Source organism: Brassica napus, chromosome C1, assembly GCF_020379485.1.
Source record: "Brassica napus cultivar Da-Ae chromosome C1, Da-Ae, whole genome shotgun sequence".
In the NCBI taxonomy this organism is placed as follows: Eukaryota; Viridiplantae; Streptophyta; class Magnoliopsida; order Brassicales; family Brassicaceae; genus Brassica; species Brassica napus.
Genome location: NC_063444.1, coordinates 23,111,619 through 23,137,225, shown reverse-complemented (window position 1 = coordinate 23,137,225; position 25,607 = coordinate 23,111,619). Strand labels below are relative to the sequence as shown.

Below are 25,607 nucleotides of genomic sequence, written 5' to 3'. Positions count from 1 at the left end.
ATGCTAATCTTATTTCTTGTCTCTTGCTCGCAGAGCAGAACAATGAATTACTAATGAGAAACAGTCAGATGAGACCACTTGGATCAGCTCCACTACCTGATGCACACGCTACAGAGGACAATAAAGAGTCCAACCACGTCCAAGGAAACGGCCAGCATGGCCGTGGTCGAGACAAATCAAACAGACGTGGCCGCGGTCGAATATCCTTTGGCCGCGGGCGAGGAAATGGTCGAGACCATGGACGGGACCATGGCTCATTTGGACGAGGCCATGGTCGTGGCCGTGGATCTTCTTTCAAATCCCAACACTCGACTAAATCAGAGAAATACGTGTGCCATATATGTGGGATGAGCAATCATTGGGCTAAGACTTGTAGGACTCCCAAGCATCTAGTTGACCTCTATCAAGAGAGCTTGAAAGGGAAGAATCCTGAAGCCCATATGACTTACCAAGATGATGAAAACGACATCAATCATGAGAAGGACGATCTTATGGATTATGAAACTTCAGATTGTCTAAGAAAAAAAAAACTGAAGATTGATTTCGACATTTGTAATCTAAATTCTATGTTCTTTGTATTGATGTTTTTCATTTCTATGTTTTTCATTTCTATGAACTTGTTTTATTAAAACTTAATAAAAGGAATGAATGATTTTTGAAAACGCCAATATGATTTGCGGGTATGGTACACATTAAGGGCTATGGCAAGATATGTATAAGGGCAAGCATTTAGATGATTTATATTCACCCAGAAAAACCCATTGAGATTATATAGAGATATAAGAATGAATGGTTTCTATATTGAAACAATGGGCGAAGGAAACAAAGAATTCTTTCAGATATATGTATAAAATCGCCCAAGGCCATAATGAGTCCTAAGAAAAAAACAACTATAAATGCCTTCTCTATTGATCTAGACTATGCCAAGATCAGTATGATAGAGGCAATAGTCATGGTAACCGGAATGGTTTACCCACGAAATTATACACTTTATGGTATGACCGGATTGGCCATCCTGGTCCAAAACGTGATGCGAAATTGATATTGGAAAGGGCACAAAGAGTTATCCCATAGAATCTCACGTGTGTAGCATGAACAAAAGGGAAACTCACTAGGCCATGATGTCCCAAAGCACTTAAAGATTATAGTATGTCCATGAGGGGGCAGTGAGGACAAATCCGCACATGTCCATACTATATATAGCTTGGCTGAATCCTTTTATAAATCTGTATTGGCCATTACCCATAGGTCCAAACTCTCAGTCCAAGGCTTGGAGACACACGAATTTACATGCATCTTAACTAATAAGCATCAGACCATTAAGTGAGCATAGATATTCCCATCTCAAATTTATTACGGGTCATGAGCCATACATATAACATCTTGAGATATTTGGATATGCCACCACAAATATATGTGCCATCTAAGATGGATCCTTAAAAGAGGATGAGGATGAGGATATATGTTGGATATTAATCTTCCACAAATAATGAAGTACCTGGAGCCAAATATAGGTGATCTATTTAGTGGCCAAGAACACGGAGTGCAAAGTTTAATGGATCCGACTATCCAACATTAGGGGGAGAAAATAATAAGCTGGTAAGAGAAACAAAATGGCATCGACCATCATTGTCTTGGCAAGATCCTCGGACTAAAGAATGTGAAATAGACGTCCAAAGATTATACATTTACAAAGCTAGCTAATCAAATGCCAGACACATTTGCTGACCCGAAAAAGAATGACTAAGTCATATATAAACCAGTTTGTAAAGCACCAACTAAATTGATGTCCAAGAGAGACACAGTCAAGTTGCTACAGAGTCTATACAAGATAGACCAATAAATTCCAAAAGATAAGAATCCTCAGAAACAAAAGAGAAAGGTGCATAGAATGATAAAACAAATCTGAGGTCAAGGAAACCATCCCAGACATAGAGATAAGGCCGGCCGGCTCTAAGGTACATGTACCAAACAATGTAGCTTGGGACGCCAAACTGCAAAGTATTAAAGGTCCTGATAATAATGAATCTCAATCGAATATATCATGTCTGGAACATAATGGAACACAATAAGGAATGGCAAAGTATTAAAGGTCCTGATAATAATGAATCTCAATCGATTATATCATGTCTGGAACATAATGGAACACAATAAGGAATGTCGACATAAGATGATACAAGGTAGCACTTGAATTTATGAATATAAGCGAGGATCATGAACCCACATCAATATAAGAGTGCGCACTCGTAGAATAGATTGAATGAAAACGTGAGGTTAAATAGTTTAAAGAAGAAATGCGTATTTGGCCATATGATTAAGACGCCAGATGATGTTAAAACCAGTGGATATAAATGGGTCTTGTGAGAAATAGAAATCATGAGATATAAAGCTAATGTTGCACAAGGATTCTCACAAATACCAGTAATAGATTATGAGGAGATATACTCCCATGTGTTGGATGCAGTTACTTTTAAGATTTCTCATAAGTCTGGCTATATAAGAGAGAAAATTAGACTTGCAGCAAACTGATGTAGTGACTGCATATTTATATGGTCCACTGGATAATGAAAGTACTAGAGGGTATTGAGCTGAATGTACAATAAGTTCTCGAGAACAATATTGATAATCATCGAAATATATGATCTGAATATCCTAGGAACCTCTGGATACAATTTCCCAAACGGTTGAATACCTTAAGAAAGAATTTGAGATGAAAGATCTCGAGAAAACAAAATTCTGTTTGGGATTACAACTTGAGTACATAAATGATGGGATCCTTGTGCATCAGATGGCATACATTGAAAAGGTACTCAAGAGATTCAATATGGCCGATTGTCATTCTCTGACCAGTCCCATGGTCGTGAGGTCTCTCGTCCTGGACACTGACCCATTCCGTCCCAAGATGGACGGTGAAGATGACCTAGGTCCCGAAATGCCATATCTCAGTGTCATAGGAGCTTTAATGTACTTGGCAACTCACACACGGCCTGATATAAGCTTTGTCGTGAACCTACTATCTAGGTTTAGCTCATGTTCGACCCAGAAGCATTGGAATGGGATCAAACATGTTCTTCGTTACCTGCAAGGAACGAAAGACTTGGATCTATATTATACTAACCATAACAAAGATGGTTTAGTTAGCTTTGCTGATGCTGGTTATTTATCAGATCCACATCAAGCTCGATCACAGACAGGATCTGTCTTTACACATGGAGGTATGGCCATATCATGGTGTTCCATGAAACAAACCATCGCGGCCACTTCATCTAATCACTCGGAAATCTTGGCCATACATGAGGGCAGCCGCGAGTGTGTTTGGTTGAGGTCGATGACCCAACACGTCCGAGCTGATTGCGGGATGGCCGAGTGCAAAAAGCCAACCATGATGTATGAGGACAATGCTGCGTGCATTGCTCAGCTCAAGGACGGTTACATAAAAGGTGATAGGACGAAGCACATATTGCATAAGTTCTTCTTTACTCACGAACTTCAGAAAGCCGATGAGGTCCAGGTCGTCCAAGTACGATCCAGTGACAATTCAACTGACCTATTCACCAAGACACTTCCTACCTGCACGTTCAGGAAGCTCACACATCAGATTGGGATGCGTAGGCTGAAGGACCTCCACTGAGGTTCACATCAGGGGGAGTAGTACGTGTTGTACTCTTTTTCTTTCATCATGGTTTTGTCCCACTGGGTTTTCCTGATAAGGTTTTAATGAGGCAACATTAAGCGTATTAGAATCCCTGTATGGTTATGGCATCCAAGGGGGAGTGTTATAAATCAATTGGTGGATGTCCATAACCGGCCCGGTCCATAACCGGCCCATACACTTAGAGAGAGAGACGGCCCAACCCTAGAGAGAGAGAGGCGGCCACGAGACTTGGAGGGGAGAGAGAGGCGGCTACAACTTGCCTATTTGCTATTTCGTTTATGTTTATGATTTGTAATCTTTCCTATTATTGTATTTCCATTTATCTCTCTTGTAACTCCTATATAAAGGGAACACTTATTCACTAATAATATACAGAAACTTACAGTTCTAAATCCTTAAGTTTACAACAGAATTGCCTTTTTACCAATTAGAATGATTGACTTTAAATAAATGTTTTACATTATTTTGTTATTGACTAATAATATATCATTTAAATAACTAACTTTTTTATAAATTAATTTTTTATAAAATAAAGAAAATTATAGTTTGGGTTTCACATCATCACTAAATTGTTGTGTATAACAAATATATTAAAAATAAATAGGGAAAATAGCCAAAAATGACTCGGAACTTGATTTTGAATACAAAAGTATATCCCAAATTCAATCAAATGCAAAAGTAACCCAAAAGATTAATGAAATTACAACAACATCCTTATAAAGAAAAAACATGTATTGAGTTTTACCATTATAACCCTCCGCGTAAGTCTTCTTGTTCAGTAGATCTTAAAAATAATTTAAATTTTTTATAAAAATAATTTTGATGAGAAAAAAATTAAAATTATATAATAATAAACATTTCTAAATGATGCAAATTTAGTTTTACTAAAATTAAATTGTTTTCAATATAGATGACTGAAAGAAGATTAACTCATGATAGTCCTGAGTTTAGGGTTTGGTAACATATGTTATAACATTGTTAGTATATTTAGGGTTAGATTTTGAAATCTTATCTTTTGTTTTTAAATTTTTTTTGTTGGCATATATGTGTTTAGTGACTATCTAATAATCTGATTTAAACATTGTCCAAGTATCTTAAAAGTTTAAGGAAGTTCTTTTTGTTTAGTTATTTGATTATAGGGTCTGGAAGATTCACAGAAGAATTTCCAAGAAGTCTTCTGACATATTTCACCTAAATTTTAGTAGAATTTAGGGTTCCCGCCTAAATTAAAAGAATTTTGGTTTTCCGCCTAAATCGAAGTCTTCCAAAAGTATTCTATGGGAAGTCTTCTCACGTATCTATCTTATTAAAGTAGAATTGTCTTTATTATTTGTTTGAAAACATGAATAGTAGTAAAAAATAAATATAATGTTGTTTGGAAACATGAATAACAGTAAGTTAGAGAAAAAAAAGTAATGGGTTTATGCTATTAAAAAAATTGGAAGTCCATTACATGGAGTATTAAAAAGTAATGGACTTATGTTACTTGATATACATATTCAAATCAAAATAATAGTTTAAAATTGATTTATATCACAAATTCATTCAAAAATATACAATATTCGAAAATTGATGTTTACTAACATATTTTCCAATAACTATTATACATATGTTTTTATTATATATAAGAAAAATACAATACAAAGCCCAATTTCAAACACCAACTTAAATTATGGTTTTTATATTTAAACATTGAAATTTTAAAATATAATATATGTGATTATTTATATGATTGTACGTATAAAATATTATTAATTATAAGATTACTTATTTGATGGTATGTATAAAATACGATTAATTATATGATAACACATATTTTTTTAACCTATGATGACACATATATGATATATAATAGTGATTAGGGGTGGACGTTCAGGTTCATTTTCGGGTTTGTTTGGGATTTCGTGTTCGGTTCAGATCTTTGAGGATTCGGTTCGGATTTGGATAACCAATTTAAATTATTTTTAAAATTTATTATATGCTTTAATTTTTTAAAAATCTATAAACACTAGAATATATTACATATAAATTTGAATAACATATGTCAGAGTACCTAACTTAACATATAAATTGGTTTGGTTTAAATATTTGGATAAATTAATAATTATTTAAGTATTTTTAGAGTTTTGAGTATAGTTTAACTATTTAGATATTTACGTTTGATTATTTATATATATTTTCAAGTATTTAAATGAACTTAAAAGTATCATATATATTCTGGATGTTTTTATATATATTAAATCTAAAAATAATTAAAATATATAAGTATATAAACCTATTTTGGATATCCAAAATACTTTGGTTCGGATCGGATTAGGTTTCAGTTCTTCAAATACCAAAATTTTGTATAATTCAGATATTTAATCAATTTCGCTTCGGATTTGGTAATATTTATTCGGATTGGGATCAGTTCGGTTCTTCAAATTCGAGTTTTTTGTCCAACCCTAAATAGTGACATAAAAACAAATAGCATCATATTTTTTAAACAATTAGTCAAAATCTAGTCTATATTATTAAAACTGGAGTACTTTTTGAAGTTGTTTGGAAACATGAATAGTAGTATAAATGAGAATTGTTTAAAAACATAGATAACAATTTTAAACAAACAATTCTGTCCTTTTAGTATTTTATTAATATAATTTCATTAATTGTCTTTCTACATTTCATTCATTTTAATAATTTCATTAATTATATTAACTTAACAATACATCACATCATTAATTATATTACCATAAGAAAAATAGTGCATATTTTTATTTTTTAGTTTTTAACATTAACTTTGCGCCAATTATAAAATCAAAAAAGTAAAATAACTGGGTTTTGCATATGGTTAAACGTTCGGTTTAGTTTGTTTACTAAAACTTTTTTATTTTAGTTTTAATCGGTGAAAAATTACGTAGCCTAAAACATAATTCAAAGACATGTTTGTGAATAAAATAATAACTTAAATCAAAATAGTAAAATAATGTATTACATTTATTGTCACTTAATTTTTCACTCCATATAATTATTTTACTAAATAAAAAACTATTTTTATTCACATAATTTAGTGAAACACATATAAATAGTCCTTTTTATTAGTTTATAAAATCAGCTAGGCATGAACATTGGCTATCCATTTGAGTACATGTTGTTCCTCTCGGTTATCATTTTTTTTTTGAAATTAGGCTCCGCTTGAATATTATAAATTTATGTGCGGGTTTTGAATTAGGTCCTTCTGGGTATGGATGAGTTCGGTTATGATGTATAGAAATCTAAAAATATCTAAATAAAAAATGTATCTGAAACGGGTTCGGATATTTGTACCAAAAAAACCATATTACTCGATTTGATCCAGGTCTTTTGAATACAATTATTTATAATTTTATATCAAGACACATCTAAAATATAAAACACTAATTATCTAAAATATATAACACTAATTACGTAAAACAAATATCATTGTATAAAAATGTAAGAACCAATACATGCGCGGATGCGCGGGTCAATCTCTAGTTAGATCTTAAAAGTAATTAATAAACATTTCTAAATGATGAAAATTTAATTTTTACTGAAATTGAATTATTTTTAACATAGATGAATGAATGTAGATTGAGTCATGATAGCCTTCGGTTTAGGGTTTGGTAACATATGTTATAGTATTTTTTGTATTTAGGGTTTGATTTTAGGGTTAGATTTTAAAATATTATTTTTTTAATTTTTTTAAAAGTTTGACTATCTAATTACTTGATTTAAACAAATTTATTTTAAGTTTAAGGAAGTGTTTTTGCTTAGTTATTTGATTATAAGGTCTGGAAGTCTCTAAGAAGACTTTGGTTTAGGGTTTAGTAACATATGTTATAGTATTTTTTGTATTTAGGGTTTGATTTTAGAATCCTAACTTAAAAAATTGACATACATGTGTTTAGTTTTGTGTATTAAACGCTATATAAGTTGATTTTAAGTTTAATGAATTATTTTTTGCTATTTAGTTAGTTATTTGATTAGGTTATAGTTTGAAAAACTTCTAGAAGACTTCTCAGGCAGACTTTCAGAAGATTTCCGAAGAAGTCTTCTAACATATTTCCGCCTAAATTTTAGTAAAATTTTAGTTTTCCGCCCAAAGCGAAGTCTTCCAGAAGTCTTCTCATGTATTTGATTTTAGGGTCTAGAAGACTTCTTGGGAAGTCTTCTGTATCGAAAATATTGAACCTAGTTGGAATTTTTGTCTCCATATATAAAGAAATTTTACACATTCTCTTCCTTCCTCTCAAATGCCTGCATTAAAAATGTAATATTTCTCACTCTAAAACTCTCCAACCTCTCTCTAATCTCTTTGAACTTCAAAACACCAAATTGTAAATCCATTACTCATTTTTTTCTTATGTCTTCTCACTAATTTATCTTTTTTTTGCAGATTTTTCATTACACGGTTCTCATCTTTCACTCCTTCAAAGGTAGGTCTATAAATTTTGGATATGTATTGTTGTGTGTTTTATATATTATATTCTAAAATGCTATAGATTCAACTTAATATGACAGTTTTGGTTATTATTTAAGCATAAAATTATATTTTTGAAGTTTTTCTCTGTTTTGAAGTCATTTGAATGTTTTTGAATTTGCAGATTTTTTAGATCTGAAACAGACTTTAAAAGACTTCTCAGAAGACTCTCGGAAGACTTCTCAGAAGACTTTGGGCAAGTCTTCTAATGCATTTTTTGCTAGAAGACGTCCCACGAAGTCTTCAGTCCAAAATGGTACATATTTTTGATATGTATTTTGTGTGTGTTTGTAAATTAGATTCTAAAGAGTTATAAATAAATTCAACATAGTTTGATTGTTTTGTTTATTATTTAAGTATAAAAGTTTTATTTTTGAAGTTTTCTCTGTTTTGAAACCATTTGATTATTTTTGAATATGCAGATTTTTCAGATCTGAATCACACTTTGGAAAACTTTTCAAAAGACTCTCGGAAGACTTCTTGGGAAATCTTCTAATGCAATTTATGCTAGAAGACTTCCCACGAAGTCTTCACAAAGTCTTATGCCCAAAGTGATACAAATTTGGATATGTATTTTGTGTGTTTTATATATTAGATTCTAAAAAGTTATAGATTCAACCTAATGTGATTGTTTTGTTTATTATTTAAACATAAATAATTTATTTTTGAAGTTTTCTTTGTTTTGAAGCCATTTGAATTCTTTAGAATAAGCAGATTTTTTCAGTTCTGAGGCAAACGTTGGAAGACTTTTCAGAAGACTCTTGGAAGACTCTTGAACGACTTCTTGGGAAGTATTCTAATGTATTTTATGCTAGAAGACTTCGGAAGAAGTCTTCTGCCCAAAGTGGTACAAAGGAATGATGTCAAGTGGAGTCCAAGCTTATCTATGTTGAGGAATGATATCTAGCTCCATGTGTAATAGTTTTGTTTATGGTATGTTTTATGATTTGTATGTGTACTATTTTAGTTTTGAATTCTTTTGTAAACTTGAAGAGAGATGTAATTCAAAAGAATTTGGTATATATATTCATGTTTTTTTCAAAGTACTTGACATTATTGAAATTATTGATACAACATACCAAGAAATTTGTTTAACGATCCTACCCACTCATAAGAAAACAAAACAACACAAAAACTTAGTCAAATTTGCAAAAACTAAAAGAGAAGACTTCACAAGAAAACTTAGTCAAATTCACAAAAGATCAAACTTGAATTTTAAGTGAAAGTTGAAATTTTAGATCTTATGTAAGTTAAAAATTATACCTTATAATCTAAAAAGACACATTAACCACATGACTTGATATTTTTGAAGTTACTTAACACTTTTGAAAGTTAAAAACATACCTTGAAGTTACTTAACACTCTTGAAAATCTAACGGAGAAGACTTATCTCTAGAAGAGTTCTCGGATTAGCTAGAAATATTAATAAACATAAATATTTGAAATCTCATAATTATCACCAAAAAGTGTTCTTGGAAGACTCTTGAACGACTTCTTGGGAAGTATTCTAATGTATTTTATGCTAGAAGACTTCGGAAGAAGTCTTCTGCCCAAAGTGGTACAAAGGAATGATGTCAAGTGGAGTCCAAGCTTATCTATGTTGAGGAATGATATCTAGCTCCATGTGTAATAGTTTTGTTTATGGTATGTTTTATGATTTGTATGTGTACTATTTTAGTTTTGAATTCTTTTGTAAACTTGAAGAGAGATGTAATTCAAAAGAATTTGGTATATATATTCATGTTTTTTTCAAAGTACTTGACATTATTGAAATTATTGATACAACATACCAAGAAATTTGTTTAACGATCATACCCACTCATAAGAAAACAAAACAACACAAAAACTTAGCCAAATTTGCAAAAACTAAAAGAGAAGACTTCACAAGAAAACTTAGTCAAATTCACAAAAGATCAAACTTGAATTTTAAGTGAAAGTTGAAATTTTAGATCTTATGTAAGTTAAAAATTATACCTTATAATCTAAAAAGACACATTAAACCACATGACTTGATATTTTTGAAGTTACTTAACACTTTTGAAAGTTAAAAACATACCTTGAAGTTACTTAACACTCTTGAAAATCTAACGGAGAAGACTTATCTCTAGAAGAGTTCTCGGATTAGCTAGAAATATTAATAAACATAAATATTTGAAATCTCATAATTATCACCAAATAAGTTATGAATTTCATCCAAGAGCCCTAATATTGACTAATACACATGAATTAATAAGAAAATATGTAAAAGTCATTTTAACTGTACAAAAAATGAAAGTTTATTAAACATTAACGTATAAGACTTTAAGAAGTCTCATATTTATGTCATTTTTGCAATTGCAAATTTACGAAGGAAGACTTCTTAAGAAGTCTACTCTACAAGACATCTTGAGAAGTCTTCATTTGTAAATATTGGCTTAATTTTGAATTTGAAAAATTCTCGAAAATGCCAAAGAAGACATCTTGAGAAGTCTTCTCGGATAAACAACTTAGTTTTGCAATTGACTGAAGTTTGTGAGAAACTTGACTTTTTGTAGAATACTTCTCGGAGAAAACTTCTCGGAGAAAACTTCTATAGAAGTCTTCTGAAAGTATTTTCAATGCCGCAAGAAGTCCACCTGAAATACTTTTTCAATTGACTATATTTGACTTTTCCAGAGAAGACGTCGGAAGACTTCTATAGAAGTCTTTTCTTGTAACCAAATGTTTGACCAAAACCCGAAATAAAATTTGAGAAGACTTCTCAAGAAGTCTTCTCATTAATATTAAATGTTTCACTATTATTTTTCATTTGCAAAAGTAACTCACGCAGACTTCTTTCGATAGTGAAAAGACTTCGGAAAAACTTTCAGAAGACTTCTATAGAAGTTTCTCCCGAGAAGACTTCCCGAGAAATCATCTATAAAAAGTCAAATTTCTGACAAACTTCAGTCAATTGCAAAACTAACATATTTATTCGAGAAGTCTTCTCTGGGATTTTCGGTTTTGTTTTTCTTAATAAAGGAAAGTTAGAAGACTTCTAGTGAAGTCTTCTTGATGGAAAACACATCTAGTGAAGTCTTCTGAAAGTCTTCGAGAACAGATGTGAGAAAAAAAATTATTTCATACTTTGAGTCTGTGAGATTACTTGCTTTGCTTTTCCAAGCACACAGAACTTCACTACAAAATCTACCAAGTCGTTAATGACCACGAATCATGAGCTTCAATGTCTCTATGAACCATACAAAGCTTGGAATCAAAATCTTAATTTTTTTGGATGAATTTGAAGAGAGGGTGAAAGAGAAGTGATTTGTGTGCATAATTATGAGATATGAAGTGTAAAAATCGAAACTTTGGTGTAGTAAGAGCTTCAAATTGGTTGTTCATGGTGGTTAATGTATTGATGGTAATGACAATATTGTAAATAATTGGTGAATATGAGGATGATAAGGGAAAATAATCATTTTCAAAAAAAGAAAAAAAAATGTAATGACATTTTCGTGAATAACTCGAACTTCTAGGATGAATAGGGAAAAATAAAGTTTCAAAAAAACATGGATTATTTTTGTGTTTGACTTGAAATTTTAGATCATATTTGAAAAAAAAAACTAAATAAATATACAGTGTTTTACCACATTTCTTGTGTTAGTTTTCTAATAGTATTAATATAATTTTTATAATATATCAATATATTTTTTTCAACTTATAAAATATTAGTATAACAATAATTCATTTAGATGATTTGGTAAATTTTACTTTTTCATTCACTAAAAATTTTTGTTATGGATTTTTTTTTGCTTCTAAATTTTATAATCTATAATCTACCAGTCACGAAATTTTACCAGTTGAAGACTCGTTTCTTCTAGGAGAAATTGGCTATTCAGAGTAATTGTGTCAAATATTGAATTACAGCGCCAAGATGCAGAGGACCTTATAATCCTCTAATTTAATTTATAAATTACAGTTTGTTTAATGTCTAACATTTATGTAGTTTATGTTTTGTTTATTTATCAAACTAATAATTTATGTAATTTGTACAATATTTAAAACATATGTATAATACATAATCAATTCTATATTTAGTAAAATTTAAAAATATATTCATTTAAATATAATTTAATTTCGGATTTTTATTTTTGTAATTTATACAATATTTTTAGTATATGATAATATATAATCAATTCTTTATTTTTAAAATAATCAAATATAAACATATATCCATCAGAATATAATTTAATTTAATATTTTAACTTTATATAAAGAAATCGTAATAAACGTAAACCACATAAAACTAAAATTAAAATTATGAGATTAATATAAGTAAAATATAAAACAAGAAAAGTTAAATATATATATATATATATATATATATATATATATTATATAACATTAAACCTTTGAAAAAATATAAAATTTATTTAAATATAAGTATAAAACATAACAAAACACCTTAACTATAATTTATTAATTGTATATCAGTCCAATACATATATTAATTACATTATATATAACATCAACATATTAACAAAATAACAACTATGTAATTTTATAAAAATTATATATTCTTAATTGAAAATTTGTACAAATAAGTTTAAATAAAATCAGTTACGATTGTTTTTAATTTTTCTCAGATTAAAAAAAAAGAATAAACCAAAAATATATAATACATGTTTTAAACTAAGTAAAACGACGACATATGGTTAGAATATAAATTATAACCCCGTTAAAACATAACATGTACATGTAATAATTAGTTGTGTTTATTTAATACAGATAGTAGAGTAAATAATAGATCATAAATTAACGCTTTCTATGTTTTTCTAAAACGTAATGAAAAACCTACAATATGTATTATATGTTATGACTAACAAAGAACTACGGTTAGAACATAGGTTCATGTATTCTATATTTAGTTAGATCATTGAGAAACATTACAATATGTATAATAATCTCTAAAATGTAGAAGAAAAGTTTGAATATACATTATTTCCTTGTAAAAATGGTTATAATATATGTTCTAGAAAACCTAAATCAGCAAATATAATTTTTTTTGAATTTAGTTTTTGTAAATTAAACATGTTAAAAATTCACATAAGTTTATAGATTTTTTAAATATTTTTTGAGTTTATATATAATTTTCAATAATTATTTTTATTAATATAAGGGTAATTGTGTCAAATATTGACAAATTAATACAGAAGTATATAGAGACAAATCTATTCTCAATAGGGAATATTTTACCAATTTTTTTTTTTTTTCTACTTATTGGTACATTGTAATTTGTAGTAACTTGGCCTTAGTAAGAAAACGAAAATGGACAAGATTAAATAATCGAGTTCTTAATTAAAATTAAAAATGTTCGAAAGAAGCCTTTCAAGTCTCACCTTAATGGGCCTAAATGTAAACCCATAAAACAATTAAATACTCCGCCATGATTTCTAACGGCTGACTATGGAAAACGCAGACCAATGATTCGCCGGCCGATCAACGACTCCTCCGCCGTGTCTCGTTACCTGACTTCTCCAATCTTTATATTCTCCCGTTTTCTATTCTCTTCTTCATCATCTTCATCTGAAAACAATACCCATGAACCCATTATATCAAACCGGAACCCTAAATCCCCATTTGGGTCTCCGACCCGGGTTCAAAAGCTCATAGCTTCGCAATCGGCTCCTCTCCACGCGAAAGAGATCTTCGATTACGCCTCACAACATCCCAATTTCCGCCACTCTCAATCTTCTCACCTCGTCCTCATCCTCAAACTCGGCCGTTCGAGGCACTTCAATCTCATCGACGACGTTCTCGCCAAGCACAGATCGAGTGGATACCCAGTCACCGGAGAGCTTTTCACGTATCTTATCAAAGTCTACGCAGAAGCAAAGTTACCTGAGAAAGCTTTCAAGACGTTTTATAAAATGATCGAGTTCAATTTCACTCCACAACCCAAGCATCTGAATCGGATCCTCGAGGTCCTCGTAAGCCATAGAGGTTATCTCCAGAAAGCTTTAGTGCTTTTCAAGAGTGCACGGCTTCACGGGGTGATGCCCAACACGAGAACATACAACGTATTGATGCGAGCCTTTTGTTTGAACGATGACTTGAGTATTGCATACAAGTTGTTCGGCAAAATGCTTGAGAGAGATGTTGTCCCTGATGTAGAGTCTTATAGGATTCTGATACAAGGGTTTTGCAGGAAAGGACAAGTGAATGGTGCCATGGAGTTACTTGAAGATATGTTGAATAAAGGGTTTGTGCCCGATAGGTTGAGTTACACTACATTGTTGAATAGTTTGTGTAGGAAAACACAGCTTAGAGAGGCTTATAAGCTTCTATGTAGGATGAAGTTAAAAGGTTGCAACCCTGATATTGTTCACTACAACACGATGATTCTCGGGTTTTGTAGACAAGGTCGTGCTATGGATGCTAGGAAGGTTCTCGAGGATATGTCGTCTAGCTGTTGCTCACCCGATTCGGTCTCGTATAGGACATTGATTGGGGGATTGTGTGGTCAAGGAATGTTTGAGGAAGGCAAGAAGTATCTACAAGAGATGATATCGAATGGGTTTTCTCCTCATTTTTCGGTTTCAAATTGTTTGGTGAAAGGGTTTTGCAGCTTTGGGAAAGTAGAAGAAGCATGTGATGTGGTGGAGCTCGTGATGAAGAATGGGGATGCATTGCATTCAGACACTTGGGAGATGATAATTCCTATTGTCTGTAAAGAAGATGACTCTGAAAAGATCCGAAGGTTTCTTGAAGATGCTATGAAAGTAGAGATAAGCGGTGATACCAGACTCGTTGATGCGGGTATCATCGGTTTAGGGTCTTATCTTTCTAGTAAGCGACAGATGAAACGTATGAATGTGAGAGAGAGGAGACGTTTGTAGGTTCCTCCTTTTCTTGAAGACAAAGTTTTATTTATCTCTGTTACAGAGTCTTTGTATCCTTGACTCTTTATTAAGTGTACACATCTTGTCGAGAATCTTCGTTTTAAAACACAGTTTTGAGTTAAAAATAGTAACATGATAAAAGTGATTGATATGGTCTGTGAGGCTAAAACAGAGTCCATCCAATTAAGGCCCAAAGATGAGCCTTTTTCGTATATTCTCTCTCTGAAAGTTGGATTCTTTTCACGGCGGCGACATGGCGATGCGTCTTCCTTTCCCGTCAACTCACCGCCGTATCCCAACGCTTCCGAGCTTCGCCTCTTTCACTCCACGGAGGCGAAATGTTGCGATGGCGTCGGCAAAGAGAAGCCCTAAGCGTCTCAAATACTCTACTCCTCGATTCACAAAGGAGGGGGAGTTTGTGTCAATAGAGGTGGACCCTTCAGGTGCTGATTCGTGGAAACTCGAACCTGTTATTGAGCTTCTCAAACAAGGAGCCGTTGGTGTTATCCCCACTGATACAGTGTATGCAATAGTTTGTGACTGTAAGAACCATTCCGCTGTAGAACGTCTCCGAAGGTTAGTCCTTTCTGTGTTAAAAGAGTGTGTGTACTTTACTTCCGAATCGATTCTATTACCTAACATATACCCTGTGTGGTCCGTTTTGTCGCTGTAGGATTAAAAAGATTGAATCTTCCAAGGTCAGGACCATGAACATAGATACTAGCTGTAAAATGGACTTGTACATAGGTTGTGGGCTAACTCTTTGTTTTTTTTTCTTGGCATGATGCAGCCACTTAGTATCTTATGCCGTTCCTTAAGGGACATAGACACATACACAATGGGGTTCCCTCGTGGTGACGGTCATGGTCATGCTAACGTTTTCCGTGCTGTCAAGCAATGCTTGCCTGGACCTGTGAGATACTCCATGACTCTTGTATAAGCAAAATATCCAAACAGTTTTCATCTGTCCATTAACATGATGGCGTATGTTTTGCGCAGTACACCTTCATCTTGACTGCAAGCAAGGAGTTACCTAAACAATGCGTAGGGTATGGAACGACAAGTGTGAAATACGCTTCGAGGAAGAATGTGGGTGTACGCATATCAGATGATGCTGTCTGCCAAGCTATTCTGCAGGCCATGGATGCCCCTTTGATTTGCACCAGGTTGGTTCCTTCTTTATCCCAATCATTTACATTTGTGTATAGAGTGGTAATTAATATGTATGATTAATGACAGTGTGAAAGGGCCAAAAGAAAACGAATGGATGATTGATCCAACCATAATTGGTGACACATATGGACCAGAGGTACATATAGCTGCTCTCTATTTTGACTAAACAAGCTCTCTGCTTGCTCTAGTCTCATTTTCAGTTTTCTTTCTACAGGGTCTGGATTTTCTGGTAGATGGAGGTGTTCGAGTGGCTGAACCATCAACCATTGTTGATATGACAGGACCATATCCCAAGGTCATACGTGAAGGCAAGGTAAAACAAATAATCAAAACATTCAAGTGCATGCTGCTTTGATCTTATCCAAAAAGAGCGTTAATGTCTATGTGGTTTTAACAGGGACCTATATTGCCATGGATGGTGGTTGAAGAGGAAGACGAATCTAGCCTGCGCCAAGACCTTATAGCTTCTGAAACTTGAACAAAACGATACAGAAACTGTTTGTTTTGCATCTAGACACGCACCTCCTTGTAGCTAAAGAATCTGAATTATGTGAATACTAACGTTAATTAATGAATCCAAAATCCACACAATGCATCAACAACTAATGTGATTGTGTCGAAAGAAATGTTGGATGAAATGTAATACTTTATTTAACTTAAAGAGTATTCAGAGGGAGAGAGAGGACGCTTAAGATGGTAGAGCAAGATACGAGTTTGAAGTAGATAGATGTGAAAAATGATTTTTTTTCCATAAATCCAGATAAACCAAGTAGCAGCAAAATCTTTGAAGGATAAAGCTCTGAAGTAGAAACAAAACAGAGTCTGATACACAAAAAAAAACTGATTCAAACGTTGACAAGAGATAAAGTGCTTCTCTCACTTCTTCTCTTCTTTCTCAGCATCAGCAGCTCTCTTGGCTCTAGCACCGGCATGTCTCTTGTTTGTGCGCTCCAGACGGATCTTGTCAAAAGCCTTGACTGATTTCATCTCAGAGGTCAGCTTCACAAGCTCCATTGTTGGCTTCTCACGGACAATAGGCATGTAGTCCCCTTGGACTTGAGTGGCATTGGCCAACTCTTCTGCAGTAGAATCACCAGCCTGACACAAAAGAAATAGAAAAAGAAGAGTCTTGAGCAAAAGGTTGTCGTCTCAAAAGTAATAAAAACCCATGAGCACAGATGTAAAGTCTAATCTAAAAGAACAGGAAGATTGTCGTTTGGAGAGTAATACCTTGACCTTCCTGGCACGACGCGGGAAGATGACCAACTTAGCCTTGTAGGTTTTGAGCCTCTGGACATTGGACTGAAGACCCTCGAGAGATCTGTTCTTGCGGCGATGGTCAACAGAGATACCAATGGTTGGTGCCAACTTCTTGGGGATTCCAGCAGCCTGAAGACAAAGAGAAAAGAGAAGTAAAGATTACAAAGAAATGGAAACAAAGAAAAAGATAGACAAAAAATACCTTGAGCTCTTCAAGAGTGAAACCTTTACCGGTTCTGACCTTCATGTTGTACTTAAGAGTCTGACCGTGTACAACAGGGCGAAGAGGTCCAGCAGTAGGACGGGGGAAGATCTTCACAGCCTTCTTTTGTCTCGCTGAGTAAAGCATAAAACAAACACATGTTCAAGTAAAATACAACATAGCACATAACGTTATTGAATAAGATTGAATACTAACCAACTCTTCTCCTGGTTTTCCTGGCAGGCTGGTTGAACCAAGTCTTGACATAGTTCTGCCAGTGCTTCTTGAAATGACCATTGGGGATGACATTGTTGTGCTTCATTTCTTCAACTCAGCTGCAATTTTTAGTAAATCATCAGCAAGAGTTAGACAATGAGAAATTATATTAATGAAATTTCACACTGCAAAGCTAAGCCATCTCTGAAATACGCTAACATAGAAACAGATAAGAAAAAAGCAAGGATGGAAGCGAGCAACGAATCTCAAATCTCCTTATGGAGATACCAAAAAAAAAAAAACATAAAATGGATTCAAAACAGAGCTACTGAATGAATGTGTAGTGTTACTCATTCCAAATGGCAATACTTTCACTAACCACTTAGGCAAAATAGACAACAAATCAACGAAACGATTAAACCAGTACAGTAAACGAAACAAAGGAGTGGCGGGAGCTAGACGGACACTTAAGTTGAAACTGAGAGAAAACCGATCAATGCGATGTCAGGGCCGCGTAATTCTAGAGATTAGGTCGTAACAGCAATAAAAATTCACAGAGAAGAACGAAGAGTAACTCACATGAATGTCAGAGAAAAGGTTGCGGCGAGACGAGAGAAATGATAAGGGCTTGTTGTTTGTTGATTCGGTTATAAATACCTAAAACCCTAATAGCTATATCACTTCTACGAGCTGGGCCGCAATAATAGCCCATTAAAGAAAGAAAGCCTTTTTGGTTCAATTTTAAACCAAAGGAAACCGAGTACCTGACCACCACCTTCTTTCTCTTGGTTCCTCCTTCTCTTCCCAAAGGTTTTTTGTGAACGAATCAAGTGAATGATTTATCAACGACAATCCAATGGTTATCTGGTAAAATCCAACCCTTTTCTTTTGTTTTTTTACTCGAGAAAACTCTTTGATAATCCAATTATTTGATTTGTTGTTGTCTGTTTTGGCTTATTAATCCAAGTTAATCGCCCTTTGAAGTTTCTTTCAAATGTTCGACCACTGCAAAATACAATTTGATTCCTTATTTATGTTCAATAGAGATATATTCCTGAGATTTGAGATTGGTTGCTAACTCTTGAAGTCTCACTTTACTATGGTTGTGGTCTCCAAATCCTTGCCATGTTACTAGTTTCTGTTTTCGCTTGTTCTATCATTTAGCTATTAGCTGTATCAGAAGTGTCTTTGTTTTGCACTATTATGTTTCTCTCGACCTGCTTAATGCTTTTTTTTTTTTTTTTTTTGATTTGAACATTATGATTACCACTCTTGCTGGTGATTAGTTTGTTGGTTGTTTGAAATGAACTGCGACTAAGTTTTAGCTTCTTTACTATGCCACAAGTATACTGATTCTGCTGTTGCGTTGTGGATGTGAATGGTTCCATGTAAATAGCTCAACATTGATATTTACACAGATCAATCAAATTTGAAGTATTTAAAAAAAAACACACACACTAATTTGTCTCTCTTGTCAGATTGCGTGCTGTTGGAAATAAAGGTTTAGGGATTTATTAAACTTGGAGAAGATTTCAACTTTGAATCCTTGAGCTATGATGCTTAGCAAGTTGTCAAGGCGTTGCTACTGCACTTCTGTTCAGCAGCCATGGCTCTTTCTCGGATTGGGAAATCCTGGCGACAAATACAATGGCACTAGACACAATGTACCCACACATGTTTTAGTCCTTAAAGTTATTTAAACAACTTGGATCTGCCTGCGTTGATTCTCAAGATGTCTGCTCTTGTTTGGCTACTATGTTGCAGATTGGGTTCGAGATGATAGATGTTTTTGCTGAGTCAGTGGGGATTCAGATGAACCTGCTAAATTTCAAGGCTATAATGGGACAAGGTATTATCCCATAACATGTATGAACAAATAACTCTGTTAGTTTGATGTTTGCATTAAGGAGGGCTTCTAATTTTTTCTTGTCCTTCTGTCAGGTTTCGTGGGCGATCTCCCTGTTATCCTGGCAAAGCCGCAAACTTACATGAACTTGAGCGGTGAATCAGTAATTTTGCTTCTCCCTATTCATGTGTAAACTATTGCATCTTGGCAGCATATCAAATTTGCGAGATCCAGGTTGAGTAGAAAAGTAGATGAAACCTGAATGATTCGTCAGGCTTTAAAGTGGTCTCTTCTTGTACCAAACATATTCTTGAACATCATCTATGTGTTTCATCCATTGATATTTAAACCAAGGTTAGATTTTTTATATATATTTTTTGATAAACATGTTAGAGGTCGATAAGAAGCTTTCATGTGTGATAGTTTTAGTAGTTTTGAAAGAGATGTATGGGTCATAAGAATCTATTGCTTTTCTTACTAACTCCACCTCTCCTGAAACTGATCAGAGTGGACCTCTCACGGCTTATTACAAGCTACCTCTCAATCGTGTGCTTGTGGTAAATCCTATTACTCTTTCTGTCTCTCAAGCCCCTACCCATTCTTACAATCTTTTTTTTTTCCGCAGAAGACACTTAATTTCATTGTTGCTGTGGTGATGTAGGTGCATGATGACACACAATTGCCATGTGGTGTTCTTCGTCTTCAAGAAAAAGGAGGCCATGGCTGTCACAACGGGTATGTATGTGTGTCACATTTTTATTTTATATAGGCTGTGTGGCCATGTGTAAAACAGAGTTCATCAGTAACTTGCTTAACTTAGACCATTATAATATGTGAATCAATCTATTGAAAACTGTTATGTATATACTTGCTTGTGTTCTTCTCAGGTTAAAATCAGTAATGCACCATTTCCGAGGCAATAAGGAATTTGCAAGGCTACGAATCGGTTAGTTTGGACCCTCTCTTGTAACTTAACATTATTTCTCTGATATTTGGGTTCTAAATCGAGCTCTTGTTGTTCTTATCATCTACTAATTAATGTTAAAAGGAATTGGGAAGCCTCCTGGACAAATGGATCCAAAGGCGTTCTTGTTGCAGAAGTTCAGCATGCTAGCTCGTGAACGGGTAAAAGTCTTTTTGAGCATTTATAGACATTGAAACGTTGTGGTTTAAATCAAACACTAGGAAATGATCTCACTTTTTTTTTTTTTTGCATCTCTTCTGTGTTTGTGGGAAAAGATCGATGGAGCTTTAGCAGAAGGGGTGGAAGCTCTGAAGCTGGTCTTGTCTAAAGACTTTGGAGAAAGCTGGAGACTGTTCAACGTGGAACAGAAGTACAAACACTTAAGGCAACACACAATAATTGCACCTTGACCAAATTGCTCTCACCAAGATGGGATAAAAGAAACAAACTGAAAAAAAAGAACAATCAGAGACGAGCAAGTTCATAGTGGATAATTTTGTTCGTAAAAAACAAAATTTGGTTACTTTTTGTAATTTTTACTTCAGCGTGTACTAAAGTTACAAAATTTCTCGGATTAAAAATTAAAGTTTATACCTTTGTTTCATAGCTATATGATGATGGTATGAGTGAGTCCAACCTGTTCATGTTGATTCTATGTGGTTGTTGCCCTCTTCTAGAATGTTGTTACTCTCTTGGCTTTGCACGTTGGGATTACAAACGCTATCTTTACACTGCTGGTCAGGACAGTCAAGATTGTCGGAGAGCTTCTGCCTTTTGCCGCTACATCTTATCGATTTACGAAGATGACATCCAAATTCCTCTATGGGAGCCTCCACAAGGATATGGATATGGGATAAACAAGCAATCCCATATCAAGCAATCTTGTTTATGATCATGAAACAAGATATATTGCTTGTTTCTAAAGAAGACTTATCAAGACACTCAGAGTCGTGCTCCAGCGTATATACTATATCTTGATCATGATCATAAAGATGTCGTTGTTGCCATCCGGGGGCTGAGTTGCGAATATGCTGTGCTTTTAGATAACAAGCTTAGGGAAACGAAGTTTGATGGTGGCCGGATATGTGCACAACGGGCTGTTGAAGATGAGGAATGTAAAGTTTTGAAAGAATTGGTGGTGAAGTATCCGAGTTTTACTTGCTGGACATTCTGGTGTAGCTACAATGTTGGCTTTGTAAGTGGTTCGTCATCCGGATAGGTTGGGGAATATTGATAGAAAGAGAGTAAGGTGTTTTGCTATTGCGCCTGCGAGGTGTATGTCATTGAGTTTAGCTGTCAGGTATCGGATGTGATCAACTCTGTTTTGCTTCAAGTGTGTCTAAATTATTGAAACCAAAGATATGAACGTAGCTCAACAATCAAATTCAATAATCTCAAACTCAAGAACTCTTTATTGTCTTTAGAAAGTCTCAAAAACTAAAAGCTCTCAACACGTTAAGTTCTATCACATCATGATAGCTCCTTATATAATAACTCATAGTTTCCTAAACTCATTAGGATAAACTTAACTAGATAACTACAAACCAAGATATTCAAATCCTAATCTCATTAGGATAACAACAAGATAACTTCAAGCTTAAGTTATGTCAACATTCTCCCCCTTAATCTTGATGTGTTCTTCCTTTACTTCTTGAACGCCAATGAAGCCTCTCATCTCTTTGAACTTGCATCTCCCAAGTGCCTTAGTCAAGATATCAGCCTTCTGCTCCTTACCAGCTACATGTTTCACGGTCACCAGCCCATCCTCTACACACTCTCTAATAAAATGGAACCGTTTATGTATATGCTTGCTCCTACCATGAAACACAGGATTCTTAGTCAAGGCTATAGCGGATTTGTTGTCAATCAATATCATAGCTTTGTTAGACTCGTCCACAATCTCTCCTATAAGCTCTTGAAGCCAAATAGTTTGCTTTGCTGCCTCCGTTGCAGCCATGAACTCAGCCTCGCAAGAAGACAGAGCCACGATCTCTTGCTTCATTGAACACCAGGAAACAGGGCACTCGTTAAAGTAGAAGATAAAGCCGGTTGTGCTTCTTCCATCATTAGGATCCACATTGTAGCTGCTATCACTGTATCCTATAAGCCCTTTCTTGTTCTCTTTTCTATAAAACAAACCAAGAGAACAACTTCCTCGAACGTATCTCAGCACTTGCTTTAACGCTACTGAGTGTGAGACTTTAGGATTATGCATATATCTGCTCAGAACCCATACACTGTAGGCAAGATCAGGACGTGTATGAATCAAATACCTAAGACACCCAACGTTCTTCCTAAACTCTGTCTCGTTGACGTCTTCTTCTTCTTCTGCCTTAGATAGTTTTACGCCTGAGTCCATCGGGATTTGGACTGCATTACACTCATTCATCCCTGCCTCTTCTAAGATCTTTAACGCATATCGTTCTTGCTTCAAAACAATGCCAAGCTCAGACTGGATCACTTCGATCCCTAAGTAGTAGGTAAGCTTGCCAAGATCAGTCATTTCAAATTTTGCCGCCATCTCTGTTTTAAACTCTCGTATGATCTCCACGCAAGATCCAGTTACCAAAAGATCATCTACGTAAACAGCAACTAACAACTCACGCCCATTCGTTCTTTTCTTGAAAAGCGATGGTTCCTTAGAACACTTACTGAAGTTTAACTCTTTAAGAATTGACTTCAGTTTGATGTTCCAAGCTCTTGGAGCTTGTTTTAGACCATAGAGAGCTTTATGAAGCTTGTACACCTTATCTTCGCTTCCTCTTTTCTTGAAACCATCAGGTTGAGACACATATACTTCTTCAGCCAAATCTCCATGCAAGAATGCTGTCTTCACATCTAGATGGTGAACTTCCCATCCATTGGATGCCGCCAATGCAATGATAACTCGGACAGTCTCTATCCTTGCGACAGGGGCAAACACTTCTTCGTAGTCAATACCATGACGTTGTACGTAGCCTTTAGCTACAAGTCTTGCTTTGTACTTACTTATACTTCCATCCGCATGGCGCTTTACTTTAAAGACCCACTTCAATACAATAGCTTTACATCCAGCAGGAAGCTCAACTAGTGTCCATGTCTTGTTCTTCTTTATAGAAGCTATCTCATCTTCACAAGCTTCTCTCCAAACTTTCTCATGCTTCCTCATTGATGAGTAAATGAAGTCTCTCAGTCTCGTCCACTTCTATTTTAAGGACGTAATCATCCAAGTAACCCGGCCGTGTGATAACTCTTGTTGATCTTCTAGGTATTGGGCTATCGCTCTCCTCATCCCCACTGTCACTATCTTCTTCATCTTGTTCAGCTTCACTATCTCCAGTCTCAGATTCAGCGACTGTTACCTCTTTATGAGTTGGTAACGTGATCTCACACGTTACTCCAGAAGATTTCTTCTCAATTTTATCCCAACTCCAAACCTTGCTTTCATCAAAAACAACATCGCGACTGACTACTATCTTGCGACTCCTTGGATCATATAACCTGTATGCCTTTGTGCCTGGTTCAACCCCGAGCTGTACTAGCTCTCTAGACCTATCATCCAGCTTCTTAAGGAGATGAGTGTCACGTTTAGCATAACATACACAGCCAAATATACGTAGGTGCCCCATGTTAGGCTTCTTCTTCTTGAGACACTCATATGGACATTGATCCTTCAGCGTTCGAGTAGCGACCCTATTGATCAGGTAGGTGGAGTGTCTCACAGCTTCTCCCCATAAGTAGTGTGGCACATTCATAGCTTTCATGATACTTCTGGTCATCTCCATTAATGTCCTGTTGCGTCTCTCAACTACGCCATTCTGTTGTGGAGAATATGGCGCGGTCCTATGTCGTTTAATCCCATGCGTGTCACAAAACTCTTTGAACTCTCGAGACATGAACTCTCCACCTCTGTCAGTACGTAATATTTGAATGGTAGCTCCGGTTTCTCTTTCAACGAGTTGCTTGAACTTCTTGAAGTGCTCAAGAGCCTCACTTTTTTCACTCAGCAAAATTGACCACATGTATCTTGAATGATCATCAATCAAAACAAAAATATATTTGCTTCCTCCGGCTGTTGATGGTGAGATTGGTCCACAGAGATCACCATGAAGTAACTCTAGAACTTTTGTGGCACGGTAGGGGCTAACTTTAGGAAAAGACGCTCTTGTTTGCTTTCCCATAAGACAGGAGGCACACGTTTCTTTCTCTACACTTATCTTTGGTATACCAGTGATCATCTCCTTGTTTATCATTACCTTCATAACATCCACACCAACGTGTCCAAGCCTTCCGTGCCATAGAGCCGAGTCACTAACCTTCTCAAGTTGGAGGCACTCTGTTCCTTCAACCTCCATTGTGACCTTGTATAAACGATTTTTTGATCTTACTGATTTAAGTAACACGTTTCCCTCTCGATCACGGAGTGTTAGGTACTCATCTCTCATCTTAACTTCACAGCCAGACTCTGTTGCTTGACCAAGACTGATTATGTTACTCTTCAGTTCTGGTATATAATACACATCGGCCAAGACCTTCCGCTTTCTGTCTCTAGTAATGAACAAAATCGACCCCTTGCCTCTGATGTCAATCCTTGAGTCATCTCCAAAGCGCACCTTTCCAGTAATAGACTCATCCAGACTTGTGAAATATTCTCGATTCCCGGTCATATGATTGCTAGCTCCATTGTCTAGGTACCAAATATTATCCGCACCAGATTGGGTCTCAAACCTACTTGGTACTACCTTTTCTTCGTTAAGATAGATCAGCTCATGAACCATCAGATCTTCAGCCTCATGTGTGCTGTCATTCTCAGTTTCCTGTGCTTCCTGCAGCTTAAGTACTCGTTCAGGACAGTCATAGACGTAATGCCCTGTTTTATCACAGCGGAAGCAAACAACTCTGGATGCATCTCTCCCTTGCGTCCAATCACCTGCTTGTCTCCAGTTAGTTCGACCGTTATATCGTCCTC

The 25,607-nt window shown here is 34.9% G+C and overlaps 4 protein-coding genes across 9 annotated transcripts; 3 read left to right on the top strand and 1 right to left on the bottom strand.

Annotated features, from left to right (window-relative positions):
* Positions 1 to 13,485: 13,485 nt before the first annotated feature.
* On the top strand, positions 13,486 to 15,090 carry LOC111202324 (pentatricopeptide repeat-containing protein At4g01400, mitochondrial-like). Its single transcript, XM_022695031.2, has one exon. The coding sequence runs from the start codon at positions 13,580 to 13,582 to the stop codon at positions 14,993 to 14,995; it is 1,416 nt and encodes a 471-aa protein (XP_022550752.1). The 5' UTR covers positions 13,486 to 13,579; the 3' UTR covers positions 14,996 to 15,090.
* Positions 15,091 to 15,167: 77 nt separating this feature from the next.
* Positions 15,168 to 16,762, top strand: LOC111202325 (uncharacterized protein YciO). The gene is made up of 7 exons (XM_022695032.2): positions 15,168 to 15,574; positions 15,672 to 15,696; positions 15,789 to 15,911; positions 15,998 to 16,164; positions 16,238 to 16,307; positions 16,386 to 16,484; positions 16,569 to 16,762. Exons 1-7 carry the CDS (start codon positions 15,252 to 15,254, stop codon positions 16,647 to 16,649), a joined length of 888 nt encoding a protein of 295 aa, XP_022550753.1. The 5' UTR covers positions 15,168 to 15,251; the 3' UTR covers positions 16,650 to 16,762.
* Positions 16,763 to 16,897: 135 nt separating this feature from the next.
* LOC111197723 (60S ribosomal protein L13-2-like) lies at positions 16,898 to 18,520 on the bottom strand. 2 transcript variants are annotated; one of them, XM_022695036.1, is made up of 5 exons: positions 18,429 to 18,520; positions 17,850 to 17,968; positions 17,634 to 17,767; positions 17,402 to 17,560; positions 16,898 to 17,269 (listed from the first exon to the last, which is right to left on the bottom strand). In XM_022695036.1, exons 2-5 carry the CDS (start codon positions 17,953 to 17,955, stop codon positions 17,048 to 17,050), a joined length of 621 nt encoding a protein of 206 aa, XP_022550757.1. In that variant the 5' UTR covers positions 17,956 to 17,968; positions 18,429 to 18,520; the 3' UTR covers positions 16,898 to 17,047. The 2 variants fall into 2 exon arrangements, with proteins under 2 accessions (XP_022550757.1, XP_022550758.1); XM_022695037.2 differs by having other exon boundaries at positions 18,315 to 18,432.
* Positions 18,521 to 18,603: 83 nt separating this feature from the next.
* Positions 18,604 to 21,254, top strand: LOC106447836 (peptidyl-tRNA hydrolase, mitochondrial). 5 transcript variants are annotated; one of them, XM_048746306.1, is made up of 10 exons: positions 18,648 to 18,716; positions 19,268 to 19,287; positions 19,364 to 19,513; positions 19,614 to 19,698; positions 19,791 to 19,858; positions 20,202 to 20,252; positions 20,357 to 20,430; positions 20,583 to 20,641; positions 20,744 to 20,820; positions 20,935 to 21,254. In XM_048746306.1, the coding sequence occupies exons 3-10, from the start codon at positions 19,403 to 19,405 to the stop codon at positions 21,067 to 21,069; spliced, it is 660 nt and encodes a 219-aa protein (XP_048602263.1). In that variant the 5' UTR covers positions 18,648 to 18,716; positions 19,268 to 19,287; positions 19,364 to 19,402; the 3' UTR covers positions 21,070 to 21,254. The 5 variants fall into 5 exon arrangements, with proteins under 5 accessions (XP_022550756.1, XP_022550754.1, XP_048602263.1 ...); XM_022695033.2 differs by lacking the exon at positions 19,268 to 19,287 and having other exon boundaries at positions 18,607 to 18,716; positions 19,328 to 19,513; XM_013889798.3 differs by lacking the exons at positions 18,648 to 18,716; positions 19,268 to 19,287 and adding an exon at positions 18,744 to 18,951 and having other exon boundaries at positions 19,328 to 19,513.
* Positions 21,255 to 25,607: the final 4,353 nt, after the last annotated feature.